General features: G+C 45.3%; 1 protein-coding gene across 1 annotated transcript; it reads right to left on the reverse strand.

Annotated features, from left to right (window-relative positions):
- Positions 1-5,978: 5,978 nt before the first annotated feature.
- On the reverse strand, positions 5,979-18,596 carry SHCBP1 (SHC binding and spindle associated 1). The gene is made up of 13 exons (XM_058034133.1): positions 18,534-18,596; positions 17,144-17,332; positions 16,513-16,628; positions 15,705-15,913; positions 14,830-14,922; positions 13,881-14,114; positions 13,609-13,774; positions 12,232-12,352; positions 9,186-9,317; positions 8,186-8,304; positions 7,263-7,349; positions 6,680-6,821; positions 5,979-6,434 (listed from the first exon to the last, which is right to left on the reverse strand). The coding sequence occupies exons 1-13, from the start codon at positions 18,535-18,537 to the stop codon at positions 6,115-6,117; spliced, it is 1,932 nt and encodes a 643-aa protein (XP_057890116.1). The 5' UTR covers positions 18,538-18,596; the 3' UTR covers positions 5,979-6,114.

An 18,596-nucleotide genomic window follows, 5' to 3' on the forward strand; every position in this document is an offset into this window, starting at 1 on the left:
GGAGCTTTACAGGCACTTGTTATGTCCACCCACTTTTCCTGGTGTGTCCACCTCAATTTAGTGCAGGTTTTATTTTAAAAAAACAACTAATAGATGTGTTCCAGGAGGGAAGGAGCACAAACACAGTACCAGTGCTTCTGACAATATGATGTTACACACAAAAATACTGAGAAACTGAGAGGACTGAGGCAGAGCACTCCCACAAAAAAGTGATTTACACAAGGGAAAAGTGCTGCACTCCCCATGGGACTGGCTTTGAACTGTTTGTGTACAGACATTACATTGGCATGTTTCCCATTTGAAACAAACCACAAGAAAATGGAAAGCCACACACAGAGTGAAGCAACAAATTCAAACCAGCCTCCTTTGCCTGTTTCTATAGTAACCAGCTGCAGTAAGTGCCTGGCAGAAATCTTAGACCCAGGCTATATGAATTGTTTATGTAATTATATTTTACATGCAGACAGATCTCTGCCTCACTAAAGTCACTATATCACAGGGGAGATGTGTGCTTTACTGCCTGCATTAGCAGAACAGATGGAATACATGGCAATACCACCATGAATACAGCAAGAGACTGAATTTTCACTCTGAATTTTTAACAGTTCTGGCACATTGTTACTCCATAGTGTGTCTGTTCTGGGACACCAAATGGAGCATATGTCCCTAGGGCTGTCAGTCAAGCATATCAGACAGCACTAAATTCACTTGTAAAACATCTAGGTGTTGTTTCTGTTACTGAGTAAATATTTTCCAAAATTACAAATATTTTTATACAATCAAAGAGTTCAGAAAAAATAAAAGTCCTATTAGAGGGACATCTGCAATCTGGAATGGAACCATAGGACTGTCCTCAGAATGTCTAATAGTCAGTCAGCTATGCCTGTTTGTCTGGGGAGATAATCTGAAAGTTGAAGCCCCCTATGGATATTTTTTCCCCTTTAAAAATGTTGAATTTCTTGTTAAATGGACTATACTCAAAAGCTCTAGACCTCCTCTGCTAAAGGCTAAGAAATCACAAAATAGGCAAGTTACAGCTATTTCCCTACACCTGAAATGCAGCATTAACCTCTTTTCACCATTTGTAACAGATTTAAAATACTGCATGTTACAAAGCAGCACATCTAATGAGAGCACAGCATTTCACCCCCTTACCCACAGGATGTCATTAATACACTCCCAAACACTATTTTCTTTTGGATTTGAAAACACTGAAGCAAAAGTTATGATGCTAGTCTGTGGTAATTCTAAGCCCCTTGTTAACTCATTTGAAAATGAGGTGTCCCAAAAGAAAGGCATGAGCAGCACAAAGTAAAAGCATGTACAGCATTCTGGTAAAACATGTCAGTTGTTCTGTGCACATTTCTTCCCATTTTTGGCTGAAGCATTTCAGAATTTAGAATAGGGAATTATTCATAGCAGGCTAAGCTTTATTTTTAACTCTCCACATAATCTGACATTACAGGAATGGATTTAGTATAAATTTAAATCAAACTCTCTTAGTGCAGTCAGATAAGTTCCCATTTAAACATTTTGTCTTCAAGAAAGTTCAACCTGCTATTTTATGTCTCTGGACATTTGGTGGCATACCTGGTTTCTAAAGCTTTTATTGCACTGTTCTTTTTCCCTCACTTACTGACACACTTCCCAGGTTAGAAACTTACTGACTATTAATGATCTTCTCTTCCTTACATCACTGGATGAGTTTTTCCCCATTATTTGTAGAGTTGTTGTAGAAATACAACAATCATTCATTCTGTACTTCAGAAGTAGCTCCAAAAACATTTTACTGGTGTTGTCCAAGACCTGTGTTCTTAAACAGTTCAGGCAGTTAATTCTATTGCAATCACATCTTCAAAAAGCAACCTGGTAAGGCCAGACTGCTGCTTCTGATAAAGACCAACAGCCAGCAGAGAGGAAAACAGAACAATTTTATACAAAGTTTTGTAGAAACAGCATTACTGCAATAGGAAAAGTAAGGCAGTATGTTCCTGTAAGATACAGTTCAAGTTAAAATGGCTCTCCAACCCATAATAGAATTACATTCTAAATACCCAAATATCACATGAAACAATTCAAGATGGATTTGGAAACTGCTTTCCACATTAGCTAGTCCTGGAATTAGGCTGAGAATGGAAATGGTGAATTTCACCATTACAGAGGCATCTTATACATATCAATTGGTCTCATCAAGGTTCCTAGCACAGCTTTTTATGTGCTACAGTACACATTTATCAGAGTGAGGATTTCCTCTGTGCCTTTACTATAATTTCCCCATAACATTAGAAAAGTCTCAGACAAGTTTTCCCACTAATACAGCAATAGAACCAAAGCAAATTCTAAAATTGCACTACCAAAATAATTATTGGCTTGTTGAAATTACTCTCAGTCAGGGAAGGAACATAAACATAGATGATACTTAAATTGAAAACTGCAGAATATCATCTTTAAAGAGTAGAAATTATCAAAGTTACCTTACATTGAAATGATGGAATTGATTTTCATTAGGAGTAAAAATGCAAGTACCTCATATAGCTAATGGAAAAAACAAAACCAACGCTCATCTGTGTGGGAGTTTTGGCAATTTCTTCATTGCTTTGAAAGAAATTGCAATTTGAAAAGTCCAAGAGATTAATTTATTTCACTATTCATGAAAGAGCAAGGGTTGCCTGGTATACATGGCCAAAAAGGCAGAATAACCCTGACCATAATGAATTGTCCATGCATAAATGGATACACTGAAATAGCAACTTAAATCTAGCTAATTCAGCTGCTCTCTCTGCATTTAATTATTCTAATTAAAATCATCAAGCACATATCTGCCATGAGACAACTACAGGCTTATATTTTCATGGCCAAAGAAAAATGCAAAGCTTCACAACTGAAAAGCAATGTTACTACACCATACAGTGCCAAAAAGAAAAACATGGTCATCTATGAGACCTGCCCCAGGAATGGAAAAGGAACACAAGACAGACACATCTGAACAGGGGACACTCGAGGCACTTGTGGTTTACAGTTTGTTTCCAGCAAAGCAGGGGGCAGAAGGGAATGACTGCAAAGACCAGAAAAGGGGTGGGATGCAAGACAAAGGCTCTCACACCTCCTGCCACCTCAATCCCATCTTAAGGCCAACAGGTTTCTGCTGTTTCTCTGTTGTGTTGTGCTTGTTTTGCTCCCCCTTTACTTGTTTTGCTGTCCCCGTGTTTAAGTTGCACAGTTAAAATGGCTCTGCCCAGGCTCTCCCTCCCCTCCCCGCTCTGTGTCAATCTCCCCGGTCCCCACGGTCACCCGCGGATCCATTTCTGCTCCTCCCCGGTTACCCCGGCACCCCAATGGCTCCTTCCCTCCGCTCCGCCCCCGGGCCCTGCCAGTCCCTCCCTGCTCCCTCCCTTTCTTCCAGAAACTTCTCTCCAGGGCTGGCAGTGATTGGCTCAGGGGCGGGGCCGCTCCTTTAAGCTGCATCCATTGGTTTCCCTGTATGTCAGTCTCATGTGCCCCACGCCCCCCTGCATTCCCATTCGTCCCTGCACCGGTTCCACCCCAGCCTCCCACTCCCTTTATAAACCCATGTTGCCCCGCCCTTATTCTCATCATTTGCTGGCTGCCAGGATTTCATTTAGCCCGGCCTTGCTCCAAAGGGAGAGCGCTTTTTAGTTCTCGTTCTTTGCAGCTTCTAAGCGGTCTCGTCCTTTCCGTGGCAGCCCCCGCAGCCCCAGCGCTGGGTGTGCCCGAGGCGCTGTCCCCAAGCCCGGCTGTGGGGACAGTGCCCCCCGTGCTGCTGCTGGCTGGCCGGCCTGGGCGAACAGCAGCTAGGCCGTCGCCGCTGCATTTCTCCCTATATTTCAAACAAGTCAAAAAAAGAAGAGATTCTTCCCATACTTAAAAAAACAAGAGTAATCAGGAGTTCTGTCTGCCCCCAAAACACCAACGTCCCGAAGCAGGGAAAGGATGGCACAATGTCCTAGGCTGCTTGGTAATTCCAAACAGCAGCTGGACCATGGAACTGTAACATGTTTTTGTTACTCAGATCCTGCACAATTTTGGAATGCTGGCACAATACTGGACCCCCGTCTCAAATAGTGCTTTTTTTATGAAAGCACGTTGTATGAGTATCAGCCACTTCAAAGGTACTCTGCCAGCCAAACACCTGCTTTAACCTGACGTATTTCTCTCCCAAGCTGCAGTTGTTTGTCCATGAATTGACATTCCTTACAGATACATAGGTGACTTTGTGAAGAGCAAGAACGTGCTAATGTGAAAAATGCCTGTGAAAAACATGGTTCACACTATTAAACACACCATTAAACAAGCACACCAAACCTGCAGAAAAGCAGCTGAACAAAAGGGCAAACTTTAAAACAAGCCTTTGAAGAAAAGCTCTAAAAGACTGTTTGGGGACTCTCAAGTGAAGTGGTAGTTGGTCATACTGCTGTTTGCAGGCTTTAATTTTGTACTGAGCAATTAAGGCCTTATTAGGGTGGGTTAAGACCACCCAGTGATTTAGCAACAATTACACAAGGGCATCCTACTGTGGGAGTGACTCAAGTGCACTCTGCAGAGCACAAAACGCGGGGGCACACCTACACACAGAGGGGCCCAACCACAGGCAGGCATGAGCAGCTACAGACAGGCACAAGAAAGCAGCTGGGGGTGCTGGGGGTCCTTGTGACCATGAGTGCCACAGCACATGTCAGAGTTCAGACTGCCACAACACAGAGCATCACCGTAAAGTTCCAGAAGGCTTTAAACATTCCTCCAAATACAGCAACACCTTACCTCATCAGAAGTCTTCAGGCATCTGCCCACACACAGTAACACCAGGTCACCTCAGAAGGCTGCAACCATCTGCCCTTCTTGTTCTTTGGCCCAGCCTTTTATACCCTCCTGTTAATGCCCTGCACCTGTGTGCCCCTCATTGTCAATGCCCTGCACCTGTGTGCCCCTCATTGTCAATGCCCTGCACCTGTGTGCCCCTCATTGTCAATGCCCTGCACCTGTGTGTGCCCATCACTGTTCATGCCCTGCACTTGTGTGTCCATTACTGTCAATGCCCTGCACCTGTGTGCCCTTCATTGTCAATGCCCTGCACCTGTGTGCCCTTCATTGTCAATGCCCTGCACCTGTGTGTGCCCATCACTGTTCATGCCCTGCACTTGTGTGCCCTCTGCTCCCTTTGGTGGTTGCTCAGTGCCCCTGCTGCTCACTGCTGGAGCTCATTGGGGATGAGGCTCAGCCCAGCCCCATCCCAATCACCACAAACTGGGTACCCGTAAGGCCAATGGGATCCTGGGGGCTTTGAGAAGAGCACTGAGCAGCTCAGGGAGGTGACCCTGCCCCTCTGCTCAGCCCTGGTAGGAGCACTGGGGGGCTGTGCCCAGCTCTGGGCTCCCCAGTGCCACAGTGACGTGTAGCTCCTGAGCAGGGCCGGCTGAGGGTGACACAGGTGGTGAGGGGACAGGAGCAGGGAAGGCTGAGGGAGCTGGGGCTGCTCAGCCTCAAGAAGAGATGACTGAGAAGGAACTCCATCCCTGTCTGTCAGTGTCCAAAGGGAGGTGTCAGCACAGACCAGGCTCTCAGCAATGGAACAAGAGGAACAGGCTGGAAATGATGGCCAGAAAGTTCCACCTGAAAGTGAGGGAGAACTTTCCTGTGCAGTGACCAAGCACTGACCAGGCTGCCAATGGAAGGTGTGCAGTCTCCCTCACTGGGGACATTCCACAACAATCCTGGACACAACTCTGTGCCATGAGCTCTGGGATGGCCCTGCAGGAGCAGGGAGGTAAGACCAGATGACACACTGTGGATCCTCCAACCTGACCCTTTGGTAATAAAACTGATTTTAAAAACAGAGACAAGACATGGTCTAGAGTTCAGCCAGGCTTAAAATGAAATGCAAGAGAAGTACTACATGTGCATCACAAAGGCAGCTCACCCAGGAGATTGAAGGTGTGGAGAAGATGGACAGAAGAACCAAGTGAGTTTTAAGCCCCAGTCCTTTAATAGGGATTACACTTGGGTAATAAAAGCATAACACCATAACACAACTCTTGGCATGTGACCTAACTAATAACTGTACAAATCCTACTGCAATGGCAGCAGGAGGCAAGATAGTCAGAAAAAAAAGATACCAAAACTTCCCTTCCCATTCCATTTGAACTGATTGCCATCAACAGAAACAAACATTTCCTGTGACATTAAGTTGTCATCAGCTTCTGTAAATCCCAGTTCACTCAGTCTTTTCCTGCGTATCTGTCTCTTCTTTGCAGAAGTAGCCCCAAGTACATTGGCAATTTCAGAGTTGTTTTCAGCTTGTTCAGAAGTCTGAGCTCGCTTACAAAGCTCCAACTCATCAGTTACACATCCAGGTTGTTCTTGCCTGGAGCCCTCTGCACAGGCTGCCTCATCACCTGCCTGGGTAGGTTGTGTGCACCCTAAGGCAGGAAACAGAATGTCATCAACAGTCATGCAAAGCAGCCACACCATTAAAAAATCCTGGAATTAATTTTCTTCAATCACTGTCAACTCATCCCACTCTTTGGTGCTTCATGTACTTCATGACAGCCACAAATTTCAAAGTTAGGAAGTATGCAATCCAAAAACCTGGGTATACAAAGCATGCAATCCAAAAACCTAGAGTTAGTAGTTTCAGGAGTTTCTTCTAAGAAAAGTAAAGTACCTGTTGTTTCCTGTGCTGCAGCATCCTTCATTTCAGAGGGCATTGCTGGTCTAACTAGGACCACACCATAGCCTTCATTATTGTGGATCATATTGTTAACCATGGTTATCCTGGGAGCCTCATAAACTTCATCCAAGAAGTTCTACAGAACAAAAGAGAAATCTAACATGTCATGTCCAGCAATAGGGACATAAAAATCTTTTTGTTTTAGGTAGAATCAGTTCTCTGTATTAGCTAGAGCAGGATTATTTGCCTACGCAGGAGACATAGTGAAAGGCATTTTCTCCTTTCTCATTTTCTGATTTTCTCCTTAGTGAAAGGCAGATAAGAAATAAAACTAGGTAATTGCTGGAATGGATAAAAATGAAGATACCATACTGCAAAGCTGTCTGTCTCTAGGAGGGGTTTGGCTTTGCAGAACTAGTTCATCCAGCAAGGATCAAAGGCAAGTGCAAGGCCAGCATCATGTGTGACAGGTAAGAGTTCCAGCATAGCACAGCAGGGTCTGAGCCAACCCAAACCTACTAGCACTAATTGCAGCAGTGATTAATTAGCTTTTGGCAAACCAGTGACTGGGACTCACCTTGACCAGTATTCCCTCCTTGCAGTGGTGGATCCCATTGTGCAGGAGGGTGCACGCACTTCCAGGGTAGATCTCCACACCAGCACCCTACAAGACACAGTTGGCAGCAGTTCACAAGGAGTTCAGGCACATTTTTACCCAAGATACTGTTGGTAGCAGTTCACAAGGAGTTTAGGCACATTTTTACCCTATAAGACACAGTTGGTAGCAGTTCACAAGGAGTTTTAGGCACATCTTCCATTGAACTCCACCACTCCATGGCAAATCTTTGTGTTCACCTACCAGTTTGCACAATGCAAAACTGTGTCCCCCCTCCAGCTTCACAGCTTTGTTCCCCATCTCAAGCAGCAGTACTCAAGGCTGAGGCCCCACAGCATGGGGCAGCAGTCCATGAAGGCCTGCTCAGGAGCAGCTGAACAGCCTTGCTGAACTTGCTTGTGCTTTAGTCTCCCTCTCAATACCTCAAGCTCCATCATTCTTCAAAATACCCAAAGAGTATCAGAGTCCATTTTTGTGTTTAGCATCCCTCTGTAAGAATCACAGGTGTCCAAAAAGAGCATTTCACTTGCAGAAACAGAAATGAGAAAACTGGCTATGGGCAGAGAGACCAGAGAATCACTACAGAAGTACTGCAGGACATGTACCAGCCATGCAGCAATGGTTATTTCACAGGTGTCCCCTCTTACTGCATCACTTTGCTATCATCACACACAAATCAGCATGAAACACTTCACTAGACTTGATAAGAGGCTACAAGACCCCCGAGACCAATCTTGATTCAGTAACATGTAGCTGTCCAAAATGAATTTGCAAAGGCTCTCTCCAGAGCAACACAGGCCACCCTGTGACTGACTGCATTATTTCCAAAGAGAAACCTTTATTTTAAATCGGGAAATAAGCCAAAGTTAAGAATGAGTGTGTACCTTTGCCCCATAGAGATCTGAGTTCCTCATCAGTAGCTCAGCTGATGTCCTCACTGTTATTCCAGTGGTTTCACATTGCAATACACAATTCTCCAGGGCTGTTTTCCCATGATGCACATCTACATACACAGAAACAATTACTGCTGGATGAACCAGTTCTGCAAAGACAAACCTCTCTTACAGATACCCAGCCTTGCAGCAGCTTTGCAGGATGATATTTTCATTTTATCCACTTCAGGTTCAATTCAGTGATTTGCTTATGTGTGGTTTGAACTTGTGCTGCTTTTCTGGTCTAAGCAGGGACACTGCTACAATGGAGCCCTGGTTGGAGATCTGTCTTACAGGTTGACTTCTTTATTGATGACAGCAATAATTCTTTTCATTACATTCCTAAGAGACTTTTGGACTCAAAAGATATTAAATACATGCATACAAGTGTTAAACATTTTAACATGTTTAAAACCCAAATGTCTGTTGAGAAGAAATACTAGCTAGCACCTTCTGCAAAGACAAGGCCACAGCCAATAAACTTGGATACAACTCAGACTTAGCTGAGTGTCAGTTTGAAGGTGCTGCAAACAAAGTTCTACAGCACTCCTACAGCCTGTGCTGCTCCTCACTGGAGCACTGGCTGGGTCAGCTACAGCTGAGCATTGCCATGGGGGCTCTGCTGTGCACGGAATTGTTTCCATTTCCAGGCAGCCTGACACAGGCTGTGCTACACTCAGAGTCAGGCTGCCTTAACAGCACAACAAGAGCAAGTTAATGATCTTAACCCAGCAGAAGAATAAAGCATAAGAGCCACAAGAGCTTGAAAGTACAAACAGAAATTATTTTGATTTCCACATCATAAGCAAGTTAAAAAAAAGAGGGGGAAGGCTCGATATGTATACCTGTAGGGCTCCTCTTTAACAAAATATTGAAAACTGCAACACTGGGTTCCAGCTTTAACACTAATTATTAAAGAGTCACAAAAAAATCAAGATGCTTTTACACTTACTTAAAATCCCCTCCACAGCATCATGCTGCACTAACTTCAGATTGGAGATCTTTACGTTGGCTCCTGTACAGTCAAAGAAGTTGTCTCCCTTCCCTTGTTTTTCTATCACGACATCATCGGGCAGGCCATAGCCTAAGGGCAGAGTGAGAGATGCAAGCTCAGAGAACATCTGGTGACAATGAGGTGCTCAGGACATAACAGACATTTAAATCCATGACAGAAGTTTAAAGCTTGATGTTTTAATGCCTTGAATAGGATTTTCAACAAGTGGCCAGACTACTCCTTACATCCCCTCTGTGCCAAGGTACAGGAACTCCAAACTAAACTCAAAAGTTACCTTCCTTGAATGGCACACAACAAAATGCAAAAGTTATCTCAGAAAGTTGACCAAATGGGTAACTGAGCTCCCTTTTGCCAATGCCAAAGTTCTCACTCCCAAAAGTTACCAACAGAGCAGGGAGATGCAGGAATTGAGGACACACAGGCATCTCCAGTCTGCTCTCAAAGGACAGAGGTTCACCACAGCAGGCAGAGGTTCCCAATAACACAGATGGAAAAAGCAGTCACACCACAACATGAGGAAGGAAAAAAAGTGCAGAGGGATTGATATTGTTAGCATGCTTCATTCAGCTTCCCTATTTACATGGAATTTGGGGGAAAATTCAGTGCTCCTGTGTTGCACAGGCTTCCAGATTAATTCAGTTTAAAAAGCAGCTTTCACAAGCACATGCCAACATTGATTTACTAAACCATCCACAGTTGTCAGCATTTAAGCACTTACAGGAAAATTTATGAGCATGTAAAGCTTTTATTGCTTGTCACTGACAAGAATCATGATAAGGAAAGCAATAATGCCACATCCATTACAGCAGCACAAGCCCTATCATTTGCTGAAAGCACACACAGATAAGTGCCCAAGCAGGATGCCAGCTTCTAACCAAGTACAGAAATAAATAAACAGTGCCACAGGCAAGGAGAAAAGTTAAAAACAAAATGAAAATAAAAAGCTTTGAACAAGAATTGGCAGAAAGTTTTAAAGACAGGCCATTTAATGCCAAGTTAAGTGATTGATACTTCAACACATTATATTACCCAGAAATCTGTTCCCACTGCCACTGATTTATGGTCACCCCTGAAGAGGAGGTGGCACAGGGCAGTTCCAGCATGTAAAAAGAGAGCAGCACAGGACAGCACAAGTTTAACTTCTCACTATAGAAAGAAGTTGTTATCCAAAGCAGGAGTTTTAGGAATGACTATCTGCAGAGTGCCTGCAGTTCTCTAAGTGCCTTTAGCTTGCTTGACACCTCACCTGTGAAGCAGCAGCTCTGGAATGAAGATTCACCTGCTGCCCAGGGCTGCTCACTGCCCAGCAGGGCTGTGCCCCTGCCTGAGGGGCTCCAGAGCAGCCAAAGGCCTCTGTCACCCACTGTCACCCAGTGCCACTGTCACAGCTGATGCTGCAGGCTCCCAGCCATGGCACAAGCAGAAGGGAAGTTCTTTGGTGCCTCTGCAACACCTTCTTGTCTGGCATGGAAGTTATCACTTCCTGCAGCTGCTACTGCTTTAACCTTATTTAGTTCCTGTGAGGTTTTATTTATCCCTGATTTACTAATCTCCATACTTTCAACCTCACTACTGACTGCACAGTAGCTGGGAAAAAATAGAAGCTCCACTAAGCAAAGTGACATATCTTTCATGAGTCACCCCTCCATCCCAAAAAAGCCACCAAAGCAGCCAGCTGCTCAGATTAGTGCCAGCAGAGTTTGTCTTGATGCTCCTACTTCAAATGTTCCTGGCTGCTCCTACTGGTATAATTCCCTATCTAACAGGAGTCCTTATAAGAAGATTAAATACCTGACAAGCACTTGTTATTCAGAGCATGGTTTGAACTAAAAATACATATTTATATGCCTTGCTTCTTAAAATAGAGCAGCTCATCCTTAATGTGTGCTACTGCACCATTTGTATTTCAGTTTCCTCAAAGCTAGAAAAGCAATAAATAGCACCACACACAATTTCAGAACAATGTCATTCTTGAGATAAATAAAGCACTTTATCCATGTCCCTTGTCCTGCAGGTGCACTGGTTATCACAATGTGTGTCTGCATAAATCAAACACACACTGGAGATGGACAAGAATGAAAATGACTCATAAAACAAGAAGGGCAAGAAAAATAAAGTCCAGAACAGCAGGAAATTAAACCCTCAGCCTTCTTCTCATTAAGAAGCTTTGACAAGATGAAAATGCAACTAAATAAGTATCTGAACAGCTGCATAAGCCCAGTGATAAACAGACTGTAGCACTGCAACAGTGTGTGCCTGCCTAAAGCAAAGGGATACACTGAGAAATCAACAATTATGAGGGAGAGACAGCAACATATCCTAGGCAAAGCAGAAGTATTTAAAACACAAATATTTTGCAAGAAAAAATCCTAAAATCACATCTGTTGTTTCTGTTTGTGCAGAAAAAAAAAAATGTGTTAATCAAAAGTTGCTTCCTCCACCCACGTGCTTCACTGAGTGCAGAGCCAGGCTGGCAGCCCCTGCTCCCCCTCAGTAAATCAGCAAGGATCAGTAAATCCCAATGCACCTCCTGCCCCTGCACTCCCTGGGCTGCACCAGCTCTGGGGCTCAGGCTGCCCTCAGGCACAGTCAGACACTCAGAGAACAACAAGGACATTTCTCAACCACTCCTAAGTTAGTAGAAGCCTCTCAGAATTACTTCTCTGTTTCCACTATTACAACCAACAAGTCCCTTATGTTTCTGTTGAATCCTCTCTATTACCTATATAATCACCATTTATACAGACAAATAGGAGGAAATCATGAATGTGCTATTAATCAGCAAAATCTGCAGCTTATCTGCACTAAAGCTAATTAAACAGCTCACTCCACCCTGCATTAGGCACAGCTCTACAGAAGAAACAGGAATACTTTGAAGAAAAAACCTCCTGGTAAATTCTGCAAAGAGTAAATCCTTACACAGAGCCAGTTTAAGACATCCCATTTGCTTGTTTAAGGACCTTTAGACTAGCAAACCTGCTACCTTCTAGTTCTATTGAATCTGCAATGGAGAACATGCCATCCACAAAATAATGGCCAGGACAGATGATGACTCTGTCTCCTTCATAGCAGGCACTCACAGCTGCCAGGGGATCACGGTGAAACTGCAAAAGACAAAAAAAAAAACCAATCAGCTCCCAAAGAATGTGGAAAAATGGATGCATTTATGCCTGTAGAGCTTGCTTTCAATTAAATGTTGCTGCTTTTGCTTCAAAGAAACCCTTTCAATGCATTAATAATACAAAATTTCTACTTTGAATTCAAGAATTCTAGCTCACTGCACACAAAACCAGTCTTAACACATGACTTGGATGTTTGTGTCACATCCATTCCCCCAGGAAAAAACTGGGGCATACACAAATAAAAGAGCACATGCACCCCAAAGCAAACTTCACTATGGACTTGGTTCCAGGCCAACACTTCAATTGTGTCTAAGTGGTTTGACATGAATTTGCCATGAAGAAATAGATGACAGAAAGTAAATAAAATAAAAAGCAAACAATTCAGATCAGAGTTAGTCTGAATACTCCTGTGTTTGCTCCTGGTGTGAGTCACCCCCAAACAGAGTTCAAATACCACAGTAGTAAATAGTGCCCACACAATCCTTTTCCTTGATAAAGAGGGTAGGGTGATATCCTTAAAAAACATTACTGAGGGATTCCATACTGAAGAATAACAAATAGTAAATAAAAACTACACATTTATTGCTTTCCAGCAAATTCCAGGGTAAGCATAATAAGACCACTTTTTCAGTTGCCAAGTCAGAAAATCAGATTTATAGCCTAAAAGTTCCTCCAGGACCTTCCCCACCACTCCATTCTGGCAATCTGTAATTCATTAATGTGATCAGAACACAGCAAATCGTTTCACTTGGGTCCAAGGAATTCAGCTTCCTCTTAACTGCTGAAGTAGCAAGTCTTGTCTGAATTCACTAAAACTAAACATGGCTGCTCCTAAAATAAATGTATTTCCTACACAGTACCAAAGCAAGAAATGTGTGCTTCCTCCTTCAAACCCTAGATCATTAGCAGCAGCATCAAAAGACATGGGCATTTCAAAACTACAAAAAGTGTCATGCCTTACAGTGTTTCATTATAGAGTTATTAGAGGTTCATCTCATTTCCTACACACAGGAAGCTGCTTGTATAGAGTACTCAACAGGCACAAATGAATTAAAAGAAATTATTTGAATCATACAATTTTACCACTAATTGTTTAAATTACAGTGATTTTTTTTTTTTTGAACTGACAAAACAACCCCACCACTGTAGTATCTTGCACGTGGTAAATTAACTTATCCTTCCACATTGTTTCTTGAGAGAGAAAACTATTAGCAGACAGACAATTCCTGCTACTGCACCTGTATTTCTAAGGTTCCGCAAGATTCTGGGCAAAGTTTGTCTCTTGTCAACTGCTGGAGCAGATCTGCTTTCATGTTCCAGGGCACAACATGAATGACCTTGGCACCCGTTGACCTCAGTCCTTTAGCCTGGAGGCTGCCGTATTTTTGGTAACCAAACACATACCTGCAACAAAAGCAACAGAGCCAACAGCTCCTCCTTCTGTCCCCACCTCCTCTGAGTTCTGTGACTCCCCTCAGGAGCCTCCTCCCTGCACAAACCCACCAGTTACCTCAGCAGGGGATTCTCAATCACTTTTAGCCTTTGTTTTATGTGCTCCACTTGCTCATACAATTTTAGTCCTTCCACCATGGAAACGTTTAGTGCTTCTGAGTCTGAATCACTGCTTGATAAGGTGCTCCTCACATTTAAAAACTTCTCATAGAGCTCTTCACATTGAGATAACAAGTTCTGGTGATCAGCTACCAGCCCAGAAGGCACCCGGTGCTCCAGGATGTCGTAGTGCCTGCAGTTCAGAGCAAGGGGTCAGCACAGGGCACATGCACAATCCTCACAGACCAAACATGAGGCTGGAGAGAACCTGAGGAGTTCTGCATCAGTTACTTGAGTCAAGGTTCTCTGCAGTCTACATCAATACTGCTCCATTTTATTTGAAGCAGCAAAAGCAAAAAAATCTGAACAGACACAAACATTTTACTTTCTAAACAGCTGCCCACCCACCTTGAAAGATTGTCTACTATCAGAAACTCACCCTAAAAAAAAAGGCTTAAGCACAGCCATAAAAAATCAGTAACAATTTAGAAGGTAATACCTAAGCCTTTACTAGAATAACAGAAAGATTCACACATTCCTCCTGGATAATCATCAATTTACAATTTTTTGTTGACGTTCAGCTCTGTTGTGGTTTTTATTTCATGCCCAGAGGTTAAAGTGGAGCATCCCATGCCAGCTTTTATAAGGATTAAACTCCTATGAGTGTGAGGATGACTATTGCTGGGTTTGGGGCACCATCTGATGGAACACCAAGGCTCAGAAATCAAGTGGCAGCCTCAGTTGTGATCTTTTTCCATACAAGATTTTGACCAGCAGACAGTGAATGCTGTTAAACTTGCTTTGGCTTACAAATCAACAGGGGCTTTTTACACCTAATTGTGAGTCCCTGTTCCCACATGACACTTCCAGTGGTTCTGCCCTAAGAACAGCCAAGGTGTAGCACTCACAGTCTCAGTCGGGGCTCAACACATCTCACAAAGTAATCAAACTCATCCTCCTCCTCCTCGTCCCAGGTCCTCCAGATGCAGCGGTAGAAGAACCTTGGGAAGCAAAGTGTTAAATCACACAGGAGAGCAGAGTCAACAGCTGGAAACACAGGGTAACCAAGCTGAGAATTCACCTCTCTCTAGAAATTCACATTACTGTCCCTTAGGCTGCTCAGTACACACACAGTCATCCTTCCTGCCTGTTGCTTGCCTGCATAAAGAGTTTTACTTTGTGTGTCTAAGCTCAAAATTCATAATAACCCGTGTTCTACTTCCTCAAAAGGGAGTGAACAGCTAAGCCCTGGTTTTGAAAAGCAAGACTGACACTCTTCAGATTCTGAGGCTTTCTGGTTGTTTGGTTTTGGCCAATCACCCTTCAGCTAAGCTCTCCTTCTGACAATGTAAGTCATTCCTCCTGTTTTAGCTTTTTTTGTCCAGTCCCACAGCTTATTTGTAGAGAGGTTTCAAACAGCATGTAGTGCCTGAAAGAAAAGGAAGTGGAAAAAAGACAGATGATAAAGAAGAAAAAAACAGAATATGTGAAGACACCGAAAGAATAAAGAGCAAATTTAGGGGAAGAGGCAAAATGCAGAAAGAACAATGGGATAAGAAAAAGAGAAAATCCAGAAAAAATGTTAATGAAGAGAAAAAACACTGTATTAGTCTACAGGTGATACAGTCCAAACAACTCTGTAGGGAAAAAGAGAGGGAAAGCAGTCTCCTCAGAGCACCAGTCATCAGACTGACTTTGGAAAGCTTGGCTTGTGGGGCTGCCAGCATGGCCCAAGAATTCAGGACAGAGCCCACTGGGTAGCAGCAGGGTGCAGTTGTCCTACCTGACATGCTCTATGGCTAGTGCTGTCTGGTCAAACCCTCCTGACTCATCATACACAACAAACAGCTCCTGCAGCAGGACCTGACGTTCCTTCAGCTCCAGGAGCTCCTGCATGCACTGCAGGGTGAAGCTGCTGTCCTGGGACTCGCACAGGAACGGCTCACTGAGCTGCACAACTGCCTTCAGGGCTGGGAAATTCACATCCACCACCTGTGGGAACAAACAGCCCCGAAATCCCTCAGAACTGCAGAGCCAGCTCAGGGAGGGGAACGGGATGGGCCTCGGTCAGGGCCATGCTGGTCCCCACCGACCCCACACAAGTGGCACCTTACAGCCAAGGCCATCTCCTCAGCTGAAGTGTCAAGCTTCTCACAACTTCACAGCTAGAGAGCATTTTCCATATGCAAAATTTCAGTCAAATCCCTCATAATGCTCATAACAAGGCAAGTAAGTTGATTTTCCCTATTCCTTTTTTTTTTTTTGTGCTGCTGTTTTTAAAAAATGCTAAAAGCAATATCCTCAAACTCAAATCAATACTTCACAGCCCTTTGGGACTCCTTTGAGGGTCATTTTTCAAAGTGCTCACAGGATACAAACAATCCAAAGAGCTCAGGCCAGTGAAAGCCATTTTGTCACTAATTGGGCAGAAAAGAGCTGAGGGACCAAAAAGTTTTTCCCTCCTCAACCACATGATGGAACTGCCAGTTTGAACATCCAAGACTTGGACATGGAGAGACTCAGACAAGTCTGTTAGAGAGGTCAGTTGTGTTCAGGGCAGACAAACGCCCGAGCAGCAGCGAGGCACTCACCGCCACGAGCACGTCGAAGACGTTGGTGCGCCAGATGGCCTGCCAGCCTGAGGGCTCCAGAACCTTCTCCAGGTACTCAGCTATGAACTGCTTCACCTCAGAGGCTTTGCAGTCAGCTACAACAAAGCAAAGACACCACATTTATGCAAGGACTGGAAGGAAACTCCTCCAGATCACTGCAGAATGAAAGTCAACACAATTGAAATGTTCCTCTACCACTTCTAAAGTTGGACTTCATTCTGCTCATGATAACAGAATAGTACTAAATAAATGATAATACAATGGTATTAAACACATAGCCACTGCCTTATCTTAACAGATTTACAATACACAAAAAAAAATTCAGGAAGACCAGCTAAAATAAGGCACAGGATCCACTACTTACTAACAGTTCTGCCTTTCTATCATTCACATTTTAGTTACTTATATCAAAATTGCTGCCTCCTGGTCCACCAGCTAGAGCAGTTGAGGTTACAGCATAAGCAGGCAGGACACTGTATCTTTTCCAGTCCCCTTTATTAAAAGTATCTCACAGCTTAATATATACAATTGACTTCATTGAAACTGAATTGTTTAAAGTTACTACAAGAAAACTAACACTACCTTACTTTTGTATTAAAAAATTGCTTACCCAAGATGTAATCCTGGTAAGCACTGAATCGCTCGTAAAACAAAAGATGATCGGTGTAAAAAATATCCGGGAAAAGCACATTCCCGTCTGGCACAGTCCTTCCCAAAGTAGTCCCTGGCTTGTCCCGGCTGCCGTAGTCACTCCAGGAGTCAGCGCTGCAGTCACTGTCGGCATCTTCCCGCTGCGGATCTGGGAAGAGGAGCGGGAATAAAGCAAATCCCGCAAACTGTCACACAACCACTCATCACTCTGTTCCCAAAGATCAGCTCAGCCTGAACCTGCCTTCCACAGCACGCCCGAACTGACCCTTGGGGAAGCGTTTCACACCCACACACGTTCCTGGCTGCCCATTGCAGCGCCGAGGTAGGCACTGAGAAACGTACCAGAACTTAACCATTAACAGGAAAAAAAACCCTCCACCACATTTTAGAGTTGATTTGTAGGGCTCATTTCCAGAGCCCTCGTTTCCAGCGCGGTGCCCACGGGCCGAGCCGGGGTGCGGCCGCGGGTCCGGCCAAGCGGGCGTTACCGTGCCCGGGCGCGGCCCACGGGGACCCGAACCCCGGCGGAGCAGCCCGGGCAGCCCGGCCTGACCTGCCCGGCCCTCCTGCTTCCTCCACGCCGCTGCATCCCTAGGGCACCGCCCGACCGCGGGGCGCTGCCTGCCCTACCCTACCGGCTGCCCTGCCCTGCCGGCTCCCCGCGCCCTCCCTGCCCGCAGGCACACGCAGCGCGTACCCTCGGCCTGCTCGGGGCGCTCCCGCGGGACGGGGCCGGGGCCGGGGCCGGGGCTGGGGCCCGGAGCGGGGACGGGAGCGGGGACGGGAGCCAGCGAGTCGAGGCCATTCCCCTGCGGTCTCGGCTCCGCCATTCCGTCCGCTCGGCTTCAAACCGCCCGGGCAACTGCCGGCCCCAGCGCCGCGCCCGCATTGGCTAGCGGCGGCAGCGCCCCGCTCTGATTGGCCGTCGGCAGGCGGCGCCCCGCTCTGATTGGCCCTCGGCAGGCGGCGCCCCGCTCTGATTGGCCGTCGGCAGCTGCGGCCGTTGGCGCGCGGGGCGCTCCGCCGCTGGCCCCTCCGCTCCGGAGCCTCCCCCGTCCGGCCCGGCCGAGCCCACGAACCGCCCCGGCCCGGCCGGCAACGGGCGCCCCACGCTCAGCCTGGCGGCCGGGCAGGCTGCCATCCCTGCCGAGAGCGGACGCACAGCGCCCGGAGAGAAGCGGCCAAACCGCAAAAAATGTAAAGGCACCCAACAATCAGCACCGTCAAAAAGGAAAAAAAAAGAAAAAAATCATCAACAAATAAAAGAACCCCAGATCACAACTAACAGAACGGCATTTTCTGGAGCGCCGGGCAGCCCTCCTTTGCTTCCAGCCCCGGCCGGTTCTTACACATCAAGCGCCTGATCAGGATGTGACACACCGGCCTGTGTCATCCCCAGCGCTGCTCCCGAG

The sequence above is a fragment of the Melospiza georgiana genome, chromosome 14, assembly GCF_028018845.1.
Source record: "Melospiza georgiana isolate bMelGeo1 chromosome 14, bMelGeo1.pri, whole genome shotgun sequence".
In the NCBI taxonomy this organism is placed as follows: Eukaryota; Metazoa; Chordata; class Aves; order Passeriformes; family Passerellidae; genus Melospiza; species Melospiza georgiana.